The sequence below is a fragment of the Rhinolophus sinicus genome, linkage group LG01 (genome assembly GCF_036562045.2).
Source record: "Rhinolophus sinicus isolate RSC01 linkage group LG01, ASM3656204v1, whole genome shotgun sequence".
NCBI classification, from domain to species: Eukaryota; Metazoa; Chordata; class Mammalia; order Chiroptera; family Rhinolophidae; genus Rhinolophus; species Rhinolophus sinicus.
The window spans coordinates 98,458,203-98,476,124 of record NC_133751.1 but is presented as its reverse complement, the minus strand read 5'-3'; the positions used below and the strand labels follow the sequence as shown (position 1 = coordinate 98,476,124).

The 17,922-nt window shown below is 37.5% G+C and overlaps 2 protein-coding genes across 19 annotated transcripts in view; one reads left to right on the top strand and one right to left on the bottom strand.

Moving 5' to 3' along the window:
- The window catches only part of P2RY12 (purinergic receptor P2Y12), a 48,966-nt gene extending 47,725 nt beyond the window's left edge, over nt 1-1,241 (bottom strand). For 3 of the 5 annotated variants that reach the window (XM_019748871.2, XM_019748875.2, XM_019748874.2), the window contains exon 1: nt 1,115-1,241. The gene's annotated coding sequence lies outside the window, so the exon portion shown is untranslated. The remainder of the gene's footprint in view (nt 1-1,114) is intronic. The other 2 variants (XM_074333660.1, XM_074333668.1) reach the window with 2 other exon arrangements.
- The window catches only part of MED12L (mediator complex subunit 12L), a 313,410-nt gene that overhangs the window by 268,807 nt on the left and 26,681 nt on the right, over nt 1-17,922 (top strand). For 7 of the 14 annotated variants that reach the window (XM_074333588.1, XM_074333592.1, XM_074333601.1 and 4 more), the window contains 7 exons: nt 164-273; nt 498-633; nt 1,454-1,621; nt 3,465-3,827; nt 5,645-5,801; nt 9,498-9,709; nt 16,737-16,787. In XM_074333588.1, coding sequence (XP_074189689.1) covers nt 164-273; nt 498-633; nt 1,454-1,621; nt 3,465-3,827; nt 5,645-5,801; nt 9,498-9,709; nt 16,737-16,787 — 1,197 coding nt within the window. The remainder of the gene's footprint in view (nt 1-163; nt 274-497; nt 634-1,453; nt 1,622-3,464; nt 3,828-5,644; nt 5,802-9,497; nt 9,710-16,736; nt 16,788-17,922) is intronic. The other 7 variants (XM_019748866.2, XM_074333611.1, XM_019748860.2 and 4 more) reach the window with 4 other exon arrangements.

Here is a 17,922-nt window from a genome sequence, read left to right as displayed (position 1 = left end):
GTCATTCATATTGACGATGTGCCCATACTTGAGTACCCCCCTCCCCCGCGCCTCTTTTTAAAGCATTTTTTAAACTAATGAAAACTTGGCTACGGAAAGTGATGGGAGTGGTGTTTTCTCTTTAACACGCTGCAGCTCTTTGATTGTGTTTCCCCTGTGCTAGGTGGGAGGCATGTTTGACACCGTGCAGCGGAGCACCCAGTGGACAACAGACTGGGCCCTCCTCCTCCTTCAGATCATTACTTCCGGGACCGTTGACATGCACACTAACAAGTATGTCCTCATCGTGTCACCTTGCGTCCCCTGCATGCGAGGCAGGGGCTCGGAAACCCCGACTGCCCATCTGCCGCATCTTGTTTTCTTAGGTACCATTGAGTAGTAAAAAGGCTTAACTTAGTACCTATTTACTTAGGTACCTGAAGTAAAAAGGCTCAGTTATTTCAGAATGTCTTGTTTTTACTGTAAGGTAAAAATAGTTATTTTCTGTCCCCTCTTAGTGAACTATTCACAACAGTTCTTGACATGCTGGGTGTTTTAATCAATGGAACACTAGCCTCTGACCTATCAAACGCATCTCCAGGGGGTTCTGAAGAAAATAAACGCGCATACATGAATTTAGTGAAGAAACTGAAAGTAAGTTTGTGACCTGCTTGTACACTTACATGAGCTCAAATTGTTTACAGATATGTTATTTAGTACATTCTCTATCTTAATTTACTAATCATTAAATTAAACATTACTTATTGCATCCTAGTTAATGTAATGTGATTATTTTGCTATTTGCTTTACCTTAGCTTCCCAGTACCCAAAAGTCTAAGCATATAGCTTGAAGATTTTTCTTTCAAAAAAATTTATATTCATAAAACATTTTAATTTTTTAAGGAACTTCAGAAATCCATTCTCAAATATCTAACCAAAATGGCAGCATTAGATTTAGGAAAAATCTATGCTTGGACTGCCACAGACAGCTGAAAAATAACTACTTGCATTGATATTTCTAAATCCAATTCATTTGACTAACCACTAACACAATCTTTGAAATAAACTGTAATTAAATGGCCTACAAAAAAATCAATATATCTGGTGAGCTTACAATAAAATAACTGGTGGTTACCTTATGGTCTGACCCTGGATTTGAGAACGTGTTCATGCTGCAGCTCCTGCCTTCTGATTCCAATTACAGCCCTGGATTTTTGTCATTTCAGCACTGGGATGGTTGTTGTGTAACAAGCCTGCCTTTGTATGTGTTCTATTTTCTATCTAAAATGAAGAAATGAAACATACTCACCCCTCTAATTGAGAGCTGTACCACAAATTATGTTCAAGGTTAAAGAACATTCCATCTATAAAAAAGGAAATATTTCATAAGGAAACTTCCCTCTGAGTAACTTGAGTAACTTTTGCCTTCATTGTAATTTCTGTTCCACTTCTCTCTTCTTCTTTTTTTTTTTAGAAAGAGCTAGGAGACAAGCGGTCAGAAAGTATTGACAAAGTTCGACAGTTACTACCTTTGCCAAAACAGACATGTGATGTCATCACTTGTGAACCTATGGGTTCCTTGATTGACACAAAGGGAAACAAAATTGCTGGATTCGACTCTATAGATAAAAAACAGGCAAGAGTAAATGTGTATTTCTTCTTTATTATATAAATACATAAACTTACAAAAAGAAAATATATTTTCTTACCTTCTTATAAAGGACATAAAACAGCTTAATTTTACAGTTTCCTGATTTTTAAAAGCCTATTCTTATCATTTAACTGCAATGGTCATTGGCATTATCATATAAATAAATCAAATCTTTGAAGATCTTCATTTAAAACTGTATTTGAATGTAAGTGAATTTCTGAAGCTCACCAACAGAAGCTAAGGAAAAACCTTGGTGTAAAAAAAAAAAAAAAAATAGGCTAGCAAAGTCCAGATCTGATTTTACTTCAGAATTGGAAACAGAATATGTTTAGATAAGAACATTTTTACTGATAAATGTCCTCATGTAGTTAACTATTTTGAGTGATAAATATTTAAAGTGATGGTACTTTATTTTCTTACCAATTAAACAATATCGAATGAACACTTGATTCATATAGATATTAAACAAGGTTTTCTGTAATATGGGAAGAGCAGTCCGTTATTCTTCCAAGAAACATGAACCGCCAGAAATTTACAAAATCTCAGAGACAAAAGACAGAGCTCCGACCCTCAAGTAGTAGATAGGCAATTACAATGTGCTGAGATGTGTGTGTCATGTTACAGAGTGTAGGGGGACCCTGAGAAGGAGCCATCACATTCACATGGGAGGAAGGGGGTTAGAGCAGGATGCCCAGGAAAACTGGCGCTTAAATCATTTTGAAAGATAGAGAGTTACCTGGGAGATAGAGAAAAGTGTGATACATTCAAGGGAAGTTTATGCAAAGGTATGAAAAAATGTGGCTGACAGGAGAAATGCAATGCTACAGTAATTCACATTGAGTATTTATACATACCAGTGCGGCTGTGGAGAGAGAAACAACTAAAATCATGGGCAAGTAGAGTTTGCAAGCACCAGTGGGCTCTCTAGTGGTTAGACATTTAGAAACCATTTGGATATGTGGTTGATATCCAGCCACATATGTGGATGATAACTGAGCCTCAGTTTTGGCCAAAACCACCTTTGGAAGAGTATGGGTAGGTAAGAACGGGAGCACCCACATCTTATGGATGTGAGTAGTTATTTTCAGGGTCATTTTGAAGAAAAGTATTTTCAAATTGATATGCCAAGGAAAGTACCAAGAGACATCACCGATGAATATTAAAAGTAAGAAACTCTGATCTTCAGAAACAGTAACATTTTTCTCTTCAAGTTTGAATTGAAGGACTTCATACAAATGAAGTTGGTACAAGTTAATTTTGTTGGTACAAGTTAATTTTGAATTATTCAGAGACTGGCTTAATAAGTACATGGAAAGTGCCCGTATTGAATCAAGTCCATTCATGTTTGGATTGAAGTTCATTTGAGCCCAATTGGAGGCTGAATGTAACTTGACTGTTAAGTTTTGTTTCATCCTAAAAACAATAAGTAGATTCCAAAGGCTTATAACTGATTGTAATTTAGTACAGTAAGATCAACTTTGCCGTCCTTCTTAGAAATTTTCTTGCTAAAAAAAAAAAAAAAAAAAAAAGCGAAGTGAAAAAATGCCATTTTAAAGTAAAATATACTGGGCTATCTGGTGTTACAGCTTGAACAGAGCCACATGTGGCATAAAGAACCGTAGAACGGAGCTTTAAGATGTGGATCTAGCCACAGCTCCCTAGTGGACTAACTGTGTGACCCCTGACTAAGTAGTTAGCCTGTCGGCTGTATGCGAAGCTTCTCCCTAAGGCCCCCACCAGCCAAAATGTTCCCTGAATCCATGTCCTAAGCAAGCTCAGCCTCTATTCAGGAAAAGATCTGAACATGTGGTCATAGAGTGTTATTTCACCATAGGGTCTCCAGGTCTCTACAAAGCAGAAGGTGTCCCCGTGGGATTTGTTTGAGGGTCAGAAGAACCCAGCTCCTCTGTCCTGGGCCTGGTTTGGGACAGTCCGAATGGACCGGAAGGTGATCAAGTATGAGGAGCAGCATCACCTCCTTTTGTATCACACGCACCCCATGCCCAAGCCCCGAAGTTACTACCTCGAGCCCCTGCCCCTGCCTCCCGAGGAGGAAGAGGAAGAGCCCACATCTCCTGTCTCTCAGGAACCAGAGAGGAAATCAGCTGAGCTGTCAGATCAGGGAAAAACCACAACAGATGAAGAGAAGAAAACAAAGGGAAGGAAGCGCAAGACAAAATCAAACTCAAGAGTCGATGTGAGTACGGGAAGTAGAGATATCCTCGGCTCCATTAGCATCTAGTAGATTTACTAGCTTCCAAATTATATCCCTAGAAATTCTGCTTAAAACAGAAGCCTTTTTGTAACAGTTATCCTAATGAGGCCCTGTCATAATTAACAAAATGACACAGACCGTGACTTGTCCCAAACAACAGGGTTATAGCTTTTAATTTTTCCTTCCCTATTTTTCATAATCGTTTAATTTTAGGCTTCCTTTGTGAATACTATTTATTTAACATTTCAGGGTCTCATAATTTCTCAAATTTGTAAACGTGAACTTTTCAGACCTATAAAATCTCATCCTTTTACATATTTTTATTATAAGCCATGCCTAAAATATTTATTGTATTTTGGGAGTTGATGTCTATACTAAGTAAACATAAAAACACTATTTGCTTTTCCCTCGATAGAGCTTCATCTAGTATATAAAATAGGATGTTTCTGAGACTCTGTATTTTACGATTCCGTCTCACTCTCTTGTACATCCTAGTTCTTTACCATGCTTTCAGACTAGCAACATTTTCTTGAAAACAACAGAAATCTATGATATGGTAATTTAGAAATGATTTTCCAGAACTTATAGAATTAATGTGTAAAATAGCTGTCCGTTTAACTTCACCTGGAAAATACTTGAGAGAGAATTTGAGACATTTTTCTATGAAATTTAAGGTTTTTCTTGTGCAGTAGAAAAAAAGTATTCACAATTTAGTGTTCAGACATCATGACTAATTATTTTTTGTTCACCTATGTCAAAACCAAAACATGTCTTTATCTAGCTGATAGTTTGGTGATTGATAGTCTAGAAATGACTGCTGTCACTTTTGGATGTCACTTGAATGTCAGCACCCTCTTTCCGTATATTCCTTTGTCACGAAAGGGGTGCTTAATAAGGTTCAGACTGCCACTCCCCGAAATCTGAGCCTCCTAACCTGTCTATCTGAATGGACAGATTTCTGTTCTTTTCAGATGCAAAAGACCTAACACTCACCATCTCATTCCCCAGTGAGTCCTGGTCATGTCTTCTCCCATTCTACTCCTGAGGCTGCCTCTGCCCAGTGGGATATAGTGCAGGTTTTATTTTTCTGAGATTTTCTTTTTCCTTCAACTCTTAGGACGAGACTAGAGAAGGAGGGATGATGGGGGAATTGAGATATTTCAGTTGTGATCCTCAGAGACTTTGCAGCAGCTATAGGGAAGAAGCAGCTCTGGGCAGGAGACGTGGGGGCACGGGGGACAGGGAGGACGGGACATATCAGGATGGGACAGTTTGGGATAGGATGGGTGTTTGCAAGGTAGGGCTGGCATCTACTGCTACAGAGTGCTGTCTTGAAAATTGGAAATAAGATACTGTGTATCCGGGGACTAGTTTGAAGTATTGTGGGCCTTTCTGGTATGATTCTCATCTAGACCCAAGGTATCAGGAAGGCCTTGTAAGATGAAATGATTGGGAGACTTAGCAACTGAATATGCTCTTTCAGCTGTAGGTGGTGGCCAATACTGGCATTTTAAATGTACTTTTAGTATTTTAAGAACAGAATTCAGAAATGATTTTTTTCCATCTCCCCTCACTGTACCCAAGTACTTTTTAAGTCAAGGAAAAATCTTAACTTAAATGAGTGTTTTGCAGACAATATATTGAGACTCTTGCTTTCCATCTTCTCCTTTATAATAATAGCCTTATTTGCTGGGATAGGGCCTATCTCAAATAACACGATAGGAAGAATTTGCATTAATTACCAATGTGATGTGTGGAGTTAAGTAACTTTTTTCTTTTCTTTTAACTTTATGTTGAAGGAGTACCCGCAGAGCAGCATATACCGAGTGCCTCCTAATTACTCACCCATTTCCTCCCAGATGATGCACCATCCACAGTCCGCCTTGTGGGGCTACAACCTCATGGCTCAGCCCCAGCAGCCTGGCTTCTTCCTTCAGAACCAATCTCTTACTCCCGGTATGTGAAGACAGCACAGTCGTGTCCCCCCAAGATGAGAAATGGCTTGGGTTTGTCCTCTGTGACTGGGGTTCCCTTGCTTTTATTCTGAAACCTCCACCCAACTTGGAAGTTACAAGAGCAAAGCGCTCAGCTGACATTTCTGTAATTCTCTCCATTCAGCCTATTCTTTCTTCTTCTAAAATAAGGTTTCAGTTAGGAGTTTATGTGCTGACTTTGGAATTTTCATCCAGTGCTGGGAAGAAAGTAGCCCCAGATGAAAATCTGAGCTGTAAGATCTGAAGTTGATCAAAGTTTTACATTGTGAAATTTGTGCCATTACATTTTTATCAAATATAGTTCTTACCAGCATTTTAAAAGATTAGGCAATCTTGCACAGTGTCCTTTAGTATTTTCTTATGTTATGAATTTTAAATTTATACCATGAACGATTTCAGAAATTTGGTTCAGCAAGTAGATTTGGGTGTCAACAAGGGAAACTACCACATCCAGAGGAAATGTTCCAAATGTTCCCAATTTTAGTGTTGCTTTGATTCAAGCTAAGGTAGATTTTATATCTAGAATGAACATTTTCTAAATAAAAAAAAAAGTCTTTTAGTTAGAAAAGGATCTAATTTTCTTTCTAAAAGAATGTCTGTTTTAGCAAAATAGGTTACTTTGAAATCTCAGTCTGCATTTTGTTAGGATGTGCCCTTATAATATATAATATTTGTCTTATTGTATTCTGTGGCAGTGTGATTATTTTTCTTTCATCGTAAGTTGAGTATGACATTTTGAAGTATATAGAGGGAAATATTTGATTCTTGGCTTAGAGCAGGGGAGAAGCCATATTTTGTCCTGTAAATGGAAGTTTATAGAGCTGGCCTGGGAGTTAGAGTTTAGGTTCAGGTGTGGCTCTGCCACTCTCCTGCTGTATAAGCTTGGCCAGGTCTTCATTTCTCTGTGCCTCAGCTTGATCACCGGTACAATGTATATGCTGATACATACCGTAGGGTATGTGATTCAATTATTCACTCAACAAAATGTATGGAATTTCATGATGAGCCAGACCCAGTTTGGGGAGTTAAGGTTTGCAGTAAACAAAATGGATAAAATGCCTGTTGTTTTTTGAAGAATGAAATAAGGTTTATGTTACACATACGTGTGTGTGTGTGTGTGTGTGTGTGTGTGTGTGTATGTGCATAATTTAAAGTAAGTTTGAAAAACTATAACCCTAGAAGATGCCTGACACCACATACTCAGTAAATGACCTGAATAGATTCCCACCTCAGGGCTTGGCACTCGCTGGTCCCAGGGCCTGGAATGCTCTCCCTCAGACATCTGCGTGGCTCACTGCCCTCCTCCTTTGGGTTTGCTCACACACCACCTTCTCAGTGAGTCTGCACTGACCACCCTGTTGTAAATTGTAAGCCCACCCCTCCCCTGCACTCTGTTACCCTCCCTTCTTTGTTCTCCACAGCATCAACACTTGCTTTTATGTACTATTGATTTACCTACCTGCCTGCCCCAGAATGTAAGCTCTGTGAGGGCAGGTGTTTTTTTGTTTTGTTTTGTTCACTACAGTAGTCCCAGAACTTACAGCAACATCTGACTTTTGTAGGCTCTTTAAAATAGACTGTTGAGTAAATAAATGTAGACTACAAAGAACAAACTAGACTTAATGACAAATGTGGAAAATCATACATGACAATCCTCTTTTTGACTTGCTCTTTTCCATTGCAAGGTCCGTGTGAACTTTTTAGCATTTGAAACTTTGTAGATATTGAAGTGAAACACAAGGACTATCTGAGAATTGAAGGCTAAGTAATTTACAAAGGCACATACCCTCTGCCCCTAGAATGTATTTGTACATTGAGGAACCAAAAGGTATTTGTAAGGTGGGGAACTTGTGTATTAGGTAAGTCTTAGGTGTGATGACATGTGAGAAACAAATGTGAAGAAAACAATTATTTATGGGAATTTTGTATGTGTGTGTGAAATAATAGATTTTCATAAAAACATAAATTCTATGAAGTTGAGGAAGAGTATGTACAATATGTTTCCATTTATATATAGTTAAAATGCCAAACAGTATCCCTACACACACACACACACACACACACATCTTTACCAGTCTCTCTCTGTTTCTCATGTGTACACACCAGTATGGTAAATTTATAAGGAAATGTATGGAAATAATAAACACCAAATTCAGAATAGTATTTGATGGGAGAAGAGGAGGAAAGTAATTAGGTTGGAATATACAGAGGGCTTCAGCCATATTATATTTTATGTTTTAGTTGATTTAGAAGTATAAGATTATAGGAAAGTTAGAAAGATTAAAAGAATGTAGACCATAGTCGAATCTTTAAAAAGAATGTCCTTTATCTATAAAATTAATCAATTAAATTTTTATGTATTAGTATAGTTCCCATTCTTGTTTCAACAAAAGTTACCTTGCCATATGTTACTCAAATAAACTTCCCATTTTGTTCCCAAATGTTCTTCAGATGCCACCGAATTAATCTCATGAATCACATTGCTGATTGTGGTACTGAGTCTTTAAGAGAATATGGGTTTTTCGAGTGAACAGTTTTAAAATATTTCTTCCCATTTTACAACTTGCTTTAAAAAAAGATAAAACATCTTTTGTGAGGTATTTATATAGAAGTTTTCTTGTTCACATACATTAAAGAATATAAACTATCTGGTGAATGAAGAATTGGCACCTACTTTGAAGGCAGCAAATGTTGAAATTTTTTTTTCCAATCTCTTAAAGGCATTTGACAATTTATAAATGCAAAGATGTTAAGGGTTTCCACTGGTTTCATAAGCATCACTATAATCAACATTTCTTGTTTATTTTATTTCTAGCCTTCAGAAAAGATGTGTTTTGTCTTTAGAATCGAAGTATTTGAAGTGTCCAAACATTTCAGGTTTTTAAAGTCTTTTAATGCCTCTCTACTACAAAACAGGCGTTTTCATTTTGCCATGGTAAAGAAGCTTAAATAGCACGAGCTTCAAATTTGTTTAAAATTACAAAAGGGTTTCTGTGCCTGGCTTAGAACACTACAAAGGCAGTACATTTTATGCAAATAATAAGTTTCTGAGGGCCTTCCGTAGCTTAAAACCCACATGATTCCGAAATTATGCCGCCGACTCTGTTTCGGGCATTTTGCTTTATCCGTTCAAGTGGGACCTCCATGAAGTCATTCAGATATTATACTCCACTCTTCCATCATCCTCCCCGTCCTTTAGAAGTTAAGCAATTTTTTTAAAATTTAAGTTTATTGTCATGACAATTGTTAGTAAAGTTACATAGATTTCAGGTGTACAATTCTGTATTACATTATCTGTATCTCACATTGTGTGTTCACCACCCAGAGTGAGTTCTCTTTCCATCACCATATATTAGACCCTGTTTACCCTTTTCTAGAGACCCCTCCCCCTTACCCTCAGGTAACCCCTAAACTATTGTCTATGTCTATGAGTTTCTCTTTCTTCATTTGTGTATCTTGTTCTGTTGTTTTCAGTTAGAAATTACTCAATTTTTAACAGATCTCTGGTATCTGTGTAGGGGTGGGGCAGTGCCTTATTTTCCATTTTGCTTCATCAAGTGAGGCTTAGAAGGTCAGGTTTCTGCGTTTTGATAAAATAAGGGCGACCTGTTGCATCAACGTATAGAAAGCAAGCCTTTCCTTCTGGTTACTTTTGCAGGTGGCTCCAGGCTGGACCCCACAGGCTCCTTTGTCCCCACCAATACCAAACAGGCTCTTTCCAACATGCTGCAGCGGCGCTCCGGTGCCATCATGCAGCCACCTGCCCTTCATGCCATCACGTCTCAGCAGCACCTCATACAAATGAAGCTCCTGCAGCAGCAGCAGCACCAGCGGCTCCTCAGGCAAGCCCAGGCTCGACCTTTCCAGCAGGTTTGTCCAGATCCCGCGCTGGAGTCCTCTGCATGTGGTGATTTTCCTCTGGCTGGGGACGAGTGTGGAGTATGTGGCATGTTCTTCTTGAGTGTGTGTCCCTGCATACTTGGGTGAGGGCAGGTATATCTCTCTTGTACAGGTTTGTAACTTCTCCTTGCATTTTACTGTTGTCATTGATCAAATAAGAACTCGAAATATTTCAGGTTCATTAAAAGTATGCCTGAGCACAAAAAGGAGATCTAATGACTTTCTGGTCAATTGGAAGTAGCAGGACTTTCATCCTGGAAGTGACCTTGTCTGAGCACTCATCCCTGTTATAATTATCCCCAAGTCCTGTATTCCTTTTATCTCTACTTTCATGTATTATCATTATTTGATGTATTACTTTGAGGTCGTATCTCTGAAGCCCTGATGTTTCTTAAGTTTTCTCCTATAGTGCTTCCTGCAGACTCTATTTTTAGTGCATACTTAATAAGGTATATAGCAGACAAAGAATATATTACAAATAACAGTCAGTATGTGGAAATCTTTAATTTAATCCTTGATTTATATTATTTCTATCTTTATGCCTCATAACCCCACTTAACTTTTTAGATAACAGTAATTGTTTAACGAAATAATGGTAGAAGTCACACAAAACTTAGTATAGACTCATGAAACCCATGAATCTGTACAAATACATTAAAATAAAAAAAGGGAGGCTTCTTTTTCTAGTTTCTATACTTTTTGTATCTTCTAGTTTTTCTTAAAAAATACACTATTTTGATAATGAAAATAATAATGATAATAATCAGCTAACACTAGTAGAGATAGCATTTATTATTTGCCAAAACACTTCCAAGCACTTTGAATGTATTTTTTATCTTACATCTCACAACAAACCTATGAATTAGACACGTATGATCCTCAAAGGAAGTAGCCAGCCTACAGGTGTATGCTGCTCTAAGAAAATCCATAAAACTTCTAAATCAGCAAGAAATTTTAATGCTTTTAAAAATATATTCTTTGTACTTTGGGTAGCTTTCTAGACACATCTCCACTGTATACCTTCTGGCACTTCTGTATTCAGTCCACTGAGTGATTCGGGGGGGTTGGGGGTGCAAGTAGTTTAGCAATGCATTCTTAAACATGCTTCCCTTTTTAAATCCGTATTATGAGAAGGACAGGAAAGAAGAAACTAGTTGAACTGCATGAGAATGCAAACGACAGTCACCACAGACTTGTCTGTCCTTGGACATCTAGTTTTTGTTCAGACTCCCTACATAGGTGTCAGTTAGGGTGGGCCTAAGTTGCCTCTTACACAGAAATGATGACGATTTGATTAAAATATTTAAAAAGCTTTGGTTTCACTTAAATATGCTGCATGTTTGGAGCCATTTAAAACCTCAGTGGGAGTTTAGCTCTTCTTGGGGATGAACAAAAATAATTAAGCCATTATTTCAAATTCTTACTGAGATTTACTAGAAGTTGAGTAATCATTCCACTAGGATGCATTTAGCTCCCTTTTAAAGTAATTTAAGCCTAAGTAAAATTTGCCTTCCAATAAGTTTATTTAGTTTTTCATGTCTACCTTTTCATCACAAGGTATAATTTGCCTTACTAATAGTCCACTTGCAAACTATTACTGCTAAATTCAGTTATGAATTGCTCTAAGTGGTTTTTAGCATGGGGGACAAGCTGGCCGGGCAATTCATAGGTAAACACGCCTGTCTTCTAAAGGCTCACTTCCTCATGTAAGCCATGACAGGCAATTTCCCCTAAAACAAACATTGTATAAGAATTAAATAGAATAATCTACATGTCATCAAAGAATCCGTGCCTATCTAGAGAAGGTAGGCTTCTGACCTAAAGTGTAGCAGAAGGACCCCATTACTGCCACACTTTCCTCTAATCACTCAAAAATACCTGACTGTTCTCTTACACCACCTAGCGTTGTACTGCTTGTACTAACAGGAATGAACTCAGTTCCTTCTTTCTCTCTTTTGTACTCACTCTGTCAGAATGTTGGATTTTTCTTTTTTCTTTTGAGAAATCAGGAATTCCTTCTTCAAGTAGTAAAAGCTCAACTTCATAATACTGATTGTACAATAGTGCCCTCCCCCCCTCCCCCATATTCTTTTTTAACAGTTGAAACTGGCATTGGAGTCTCTGAAGGAAGGGCTTTCAGAAGCAGAAATGTTTTTCTCAGTCACCCTTCTGAAAGTGTTGGATAACTGAGGAAAACAGTGTTCTTATAAGGAAGAGAATTGCATATATGGTGCAGTCATAGGGTAGAGCGGTCCTACAGAGTACCTGAGAAGCTTCTAGAGTGCCTGCACCGAGGTGGTTCTGAGGGAATGTTGGCTCCTTTCCTCTCTCCTAGTAGATCATGTACAAACTATTAAATTACGTGAATCTAGTGACATATGATGTTGTGGCAGAAAAAAATTCTTGTGCTAATTCTTAAAAATCTAGAATAAAGGCAGAATTAGATGGACTATAACTGATATTGATGAGCTGTTTTCATATATCGTTCTGGTGCACTTTGTTTTTGTAATAAGCACTGACGTGTATTCTTCATGATAAGAAACGATAGAGAATTGTTGATTCTAATTTTGGCAAGAACATTGTCTCAGGTTAAATGCCTACACATAATGTGATTCCTCCATAGCTACGTAAGAACTTGTAATGGGTTTTTTTGTTGTTGCTTTTTTTTCCCATTCTTGGCTTACAGAGAAAATGAAATAGGTATCATTTTTCTCCTTATCCTAGCAATTTTCTAATGACAGAAACCATTTTCTTAAATGTAACAAATGTGTTGGAGAATTGCCATGTATCTTAACCTTTAAGATTAATCTTGGTGTTTTAGCAGATGCTTTTAAAGACTGGCTGGTTTGTTCAAGCCTTGGCTACGACTGCTCCCTAGGCCAGTGTGTGATGCCCCCCTGCCTCCCCCTACCCTTTCTTGCATCAGGCATTGGGTCTGATCATACCATCTTTTCATCTACTGAGCACAGAGTAAAATTCTGAGATGTTGCTTGAGCGAATTCATGTTTTGAGCAGTTGTTTCCAAAAGCCTAGCGTTTACAACAGCCTTAATCCTTAGCAACCTGATTGTTACTCACGAACCCAGAGCTGTTCTTCTGAGTGCTTCCAGAAGCTGCTCCCAGCAGTGGCCTCTCCTGTGGTGGTTTTGAAAACCTCGATGGGGCAGGGAGGACACAAATTCCTGAATTCTGGGTATGTCTCAGAGCTCGCAGGGCCTGCCTTATCTTCCCGTGTAACGGGGAGAAGTTGATGTTTGGAGGAATCACCTAGCCTTAGATGGCGCATCTTGGACTCCAGAGTATCATTATAAAATTACTCTGATTCTGCTGCACAGAGTGAACATCGGCTTTAGTCACTCATGGATTATCTATTACGGACCATCTTATAGTTCCTCAGGGACACAGTGTAGCGATTAAGACACTGGTATAGTGTCGAGAAAACGTGCTGAATAGCATGAATATTGTAAGGCATTTTTAATCCAATTATTTGATGTGATGATTGTTGCATAAGCAGGTGTATTTTCTTGAAGCTTTAGTGCATATTGACATGCATAAGGATGTGTTGGCAAGGAAACTCGTTTTTATTCTTGTTAGCCTTCATCCAGGAAAGTCAAACTGATCACTCTCCATTCCTTACTCAATGCCCTTTATTAAAATGGGACACAGTGTAGCGATTCTGTTACCATTCTGTGCCTCCTTGTCTATAAAATGGAGCTAACGCAATATTTGCTTTATAGGGTTCTTGTGAAATTAATTATGTAATATATTTAACAACCTTTGATCAGTGGCTGGCGCACATAGTAAGTGCTCAAAAAATGTTAGCAGCCATACTTACCATTACTGTTTTATGGTTGTATTAGTTCGGAGACAATCCCTATCCCATAAAAAATAACCTTTATTTTCTTAGATTAAAAGAGAATAAAAGCACATTAAAGCTTTATTTGCATAATTACGTTAATTATCCCTAATAAGCGTGGTGCTCAGTGGTCACCAGTAGAAGAGACCAATAAAAAGGAATGTTGTTTAGTTTTTCTAATAGCCGTTTTGGTTTTTTCTAGTGGTATGTTTTTACTCTCTGAATTCTGTGACAGAAACTTTAGAGGGACTGATTCCAATATCAGTGTTAAAAATAGCACTGTTTTGTATCTTCCACATAGCCTGTCACAAAATGTAGAATATTGATAACTGCAAAATGATGCTTCAGTTGTTTTCCAATCACCTTTTTCTTATGCTCAGTATTTTTCTTGTAACAGAAAGCCTCACTTCTCCACCCCCACAATATCAATCTCCTGGAGCAGGGGCTTTTTACGTTTTTTTGTTTTGACACAGGAAAGGGACTTAATTTCATGCCTTGGTTGATGATATAACTTTATCCTGATTTCTCCCTTTCAATGTACAAAATCATTTTGTGTTTTAAATGATTCTTATTTGTAATAATGAATCTTATATGTGTTCTTACTTGTAATAATAAATGCCAGGCTTCTTTTTAATAATGCCAGGCAGTTTATTTTCAGAGTCCAAAGAAAGATAGACAAAAGATATGTTTTGCTTAAATTGATGGAGACAAATGTGGAAGGAAGCAATTGGTTATAGGCTACATACAGATAATAAATCAGAAGGATTTGCATGACATTAAAGAGGAAGATTTCTGACAGAGAACAGAAATGATGTGCTCAGTTACAGCTAGTGGGTACTGATAAGAACACTAATTTATCACCCCTGGAGCAGGTGCCGTCATTGTGCATCCAGACAAAGGCATGAGGTAACTTAAGGAAAGAACAGTGACTGAGTCAGAGCCTCCCAGAGCTGTTAGCTCCTTGGCAAGAGTGAATCTGTAACTTCCTGAAAACATGCCTCTTGGATTGATGAAACCCATTTAAGTTGAGCAACCAACCTTTTTGTTTCCTGCCATACGGATGTGGTATCCCTTGGAACACCTGTTTCCTTCCTTCGCTCTCTCCCTCTTACTCCTAAGGAGTGTATTTTATACACACAGACAAGAATAGAAAATAATATAGCAACACTAATAAACTTACCACCTAGCTTTATTAAAAATGTTCTGCCATATTTGCTCTAGATCGTTTTTTGAAAAAAATAAACTATTGCAGATATGGATTATTTCTTATCTCCTTCTTATCTCTCATTTTCCTTCTTACCTATAGAGAGGTAATCACTATCATGAATTTAGTGTTTTTCTGTTTTGTGAATGTTTTTATACTTTTAATACATATTTTTGCATCCATTTTGACATAAGCATTATATAGTATTACTTTCAGATTTTAAACTTTATATAATAGCCGCACACATGTATTATTGTATTGTTTTGCAGCTTTTGTATTTTGACGACTTTTGAATTATATTGACTTTGTTACACTTAGTTCTATTCATTTGTTTGTCCTGGTTGAATGCTATTCCATTATGAATATTAATATTTATCCATCCTCCTGTTGATGGCTATTTAAGTTTTTTCCAATTATCGCTTACTGTGAATAATGCTCCAGTAAACATTTTTGTACATTTCTTCTATACGTATGGAGGGTTTTGGGTGTATACTTGGAAGTGGAAATGCTAATTTGCTATCCAAAGTGGTGATGAGTCCCGTGAGTTATAAATGAGTGTTTTCCTTTCTCCACATCCTCACCAACCCCTAATATTGTCAGACCTTAATACCAGCTATCCAAGTTCTCCCTTCTATAACTTTCCTGATTGTGTAATTTGAGCAAATTTCAAAATAATTTGATTCTTATTTGATAAAGATGGGCAAAATAATCTCATTGAAACAAATCTTGGGTTTTGACAATTATCTTTAATGCATTTACTCAGAGAGTGTAATTTATAAACATCTCAGTGACAAAAATGAACTTAAGAGAACAAAAACAACTGAACTAGTAAATATGTCCTAAACCACTTTATTTTGTTCCTTGGATGGAAACCATGTCCAGGGAAGTGGGTACTCTCCTTATTACTTATTACCTGGTATTTTTCTATTTATTTGAATGATGAGGAAGGTGCTCATTTTATTTGCTGAAATTGTGATCTGGAAGAAGTGTACAAACCTTGATTTTTATGAGAGGGGAGCAGATTGCTGAAGAGGGGTGAGAGAGTGGGCCGCTGATAGTGGTGGTGGTTGTATCTAAAGACAAGTGTCCAGACACAATGAATCATGTGCCTGCACCTAAAATGGTGAGGATATGTAGTATTTGCTGCGGAAATTCCTCCTGTAATTTCTAGTCCTAAGTACTTTCCTAAAGTACTTTTTCTAGTAGGGTTGAGAATCCTTTGCTTCATCTCTGTCTCTAAAACTCTTAAATTTTTAGTGCTCAGACACAACGTCACTTAAAATCCCATTATAAAAATGATTAAACAAGGAAATTATTTACCTGAGAAATAGGAAATTTTCCCATGCATTTAGTTCCCTTTTTCTGACTCCGATTCCCTGTTCGTGTGTAAGCATTGGTGGTACTGAAAATATTTGTTGTCTATTTTGGTTGATTGGATGTGTGATGAAATTGATGCTCTGTATTCATTTGCTTTACTGGGGCCAGAGCTATCTAATTACATCCTCCAACAATATATGACCTAATGACTTGTTCACTGAATGTCTTGTCCGTTTCTTGTGACCCAAATGTCCTGAGTTCTCCCACTGCCTCTAGGCTGGGCTCCTGGTTCACTGAGGCGCCGCCATCTTTTTGTTACAGGAAGTATCTGTGTGTGGTCTCTCCCCTACCTCCTTCATGCTACCATTTAACCCCCAGGCTGTGCTAACCATTATATGAATATTGCAGTATTATATTTTAGTGTCCCAGCCTATGTGATGTCATTTGGCATATAAATTAGTTAATAAAACCTCTGTGGAGCCTGGGTTTCTAAGTCTTGACTCCCTGAAACATTGTTTTAAAATGAACTATTTCATCTGTATTTTGGCTACTACCCCTGTCATTAGGCTGAAAAATCTTATCTGTGTTGTCTGCCGTTTTCTTGCTGTCCCCTTTCTGTAGGACTTCTGTAACTCTGCTGTCTCCCTTCTGGAAGACTTTGACAACATAATGGTAACACCCCTGCTGTCATTCTTTTTCTTTTTTTTAAGTAAACTTTTATAGCATTACTCTTTGAACATCAAAATGTGAAGCGGGTTTTTCTTCTATAGTGGTAATAATTATAGCCTTCATTTCACTGTTATTCACTCGGTTTATGTTTGAGACTGTAACACACACAAATTCATGACTGCATTGACCATGTTTGATTTAATGGAATTTATTTCCGAAAGTTTTCCCCTTTGACTGCCTCATGATTTTCATCGTACATGTGTATGGTAGCGAAACCAGTGGACGTGCATCGCCTGGGCTTGGGAACATAGACCAGTTTGTGCCCTTTCATCTCAGTCCCAGTTTCGAACCTGTCTCTTCCCGAGCTCTTGCTTCTCTCTGTGGTAACTCCCATCATCAGCAGAGGAACGCATGGCATGCTGACTCATAGGCCAGTGCAAGATAATGAAAACTGTGGTTATGAAACATACCCTTCTCATTACATCCCACTCACTGGCTAGTCCAAAATTCTCAAAAGAATGCATCATTTCTATTCTCTTTCCGGTATGGAGAGGGTGTTTTTTTGAGCACAGGTCTTGTGCATGCATGTCATAAGACTTCCCCTCTACTGCTTTGCCTGGGCTAGCTAAGAATGCATGTTTTGCATTAAATTACTTATAGGTTTCTGTATCAGGTAGCCAACTTACAACATAAACCCAAGAAGCATTAGAATAAAAAAGAGCACACATCTCAGATGTGAATGTAAGTCAACTTGTTTCACTGCCAATTTAATGGGTAACGTTTTCTATACATTGGTGAAAATGTCCTTAACTGCATTATTCAAGCTTTGAAAATATTTAGATTATTAACTACTTGTTATATAGGCAATTTCTTTAATAGTTATTTCAGCAAAGGAAAGTTTGGAGACTTTTCTTAAAAGAATCAATTTTTCTATCCATTTTTTTGACACTGTTGTACAGAGAGCAGGTAAGGTTCTTATTTAAAAATTTGAATTAAACATCAAATTTGAAACTATTTTGGAGGTAGCTTATTTGCTGTAAGGCATTTATTGTCAGATAATGTAATTCTGATAGAAAACAATTTGTACCAATCATTGATCTTACTTTTTTAAAAACAGAATAGACAAAATATTTTATTT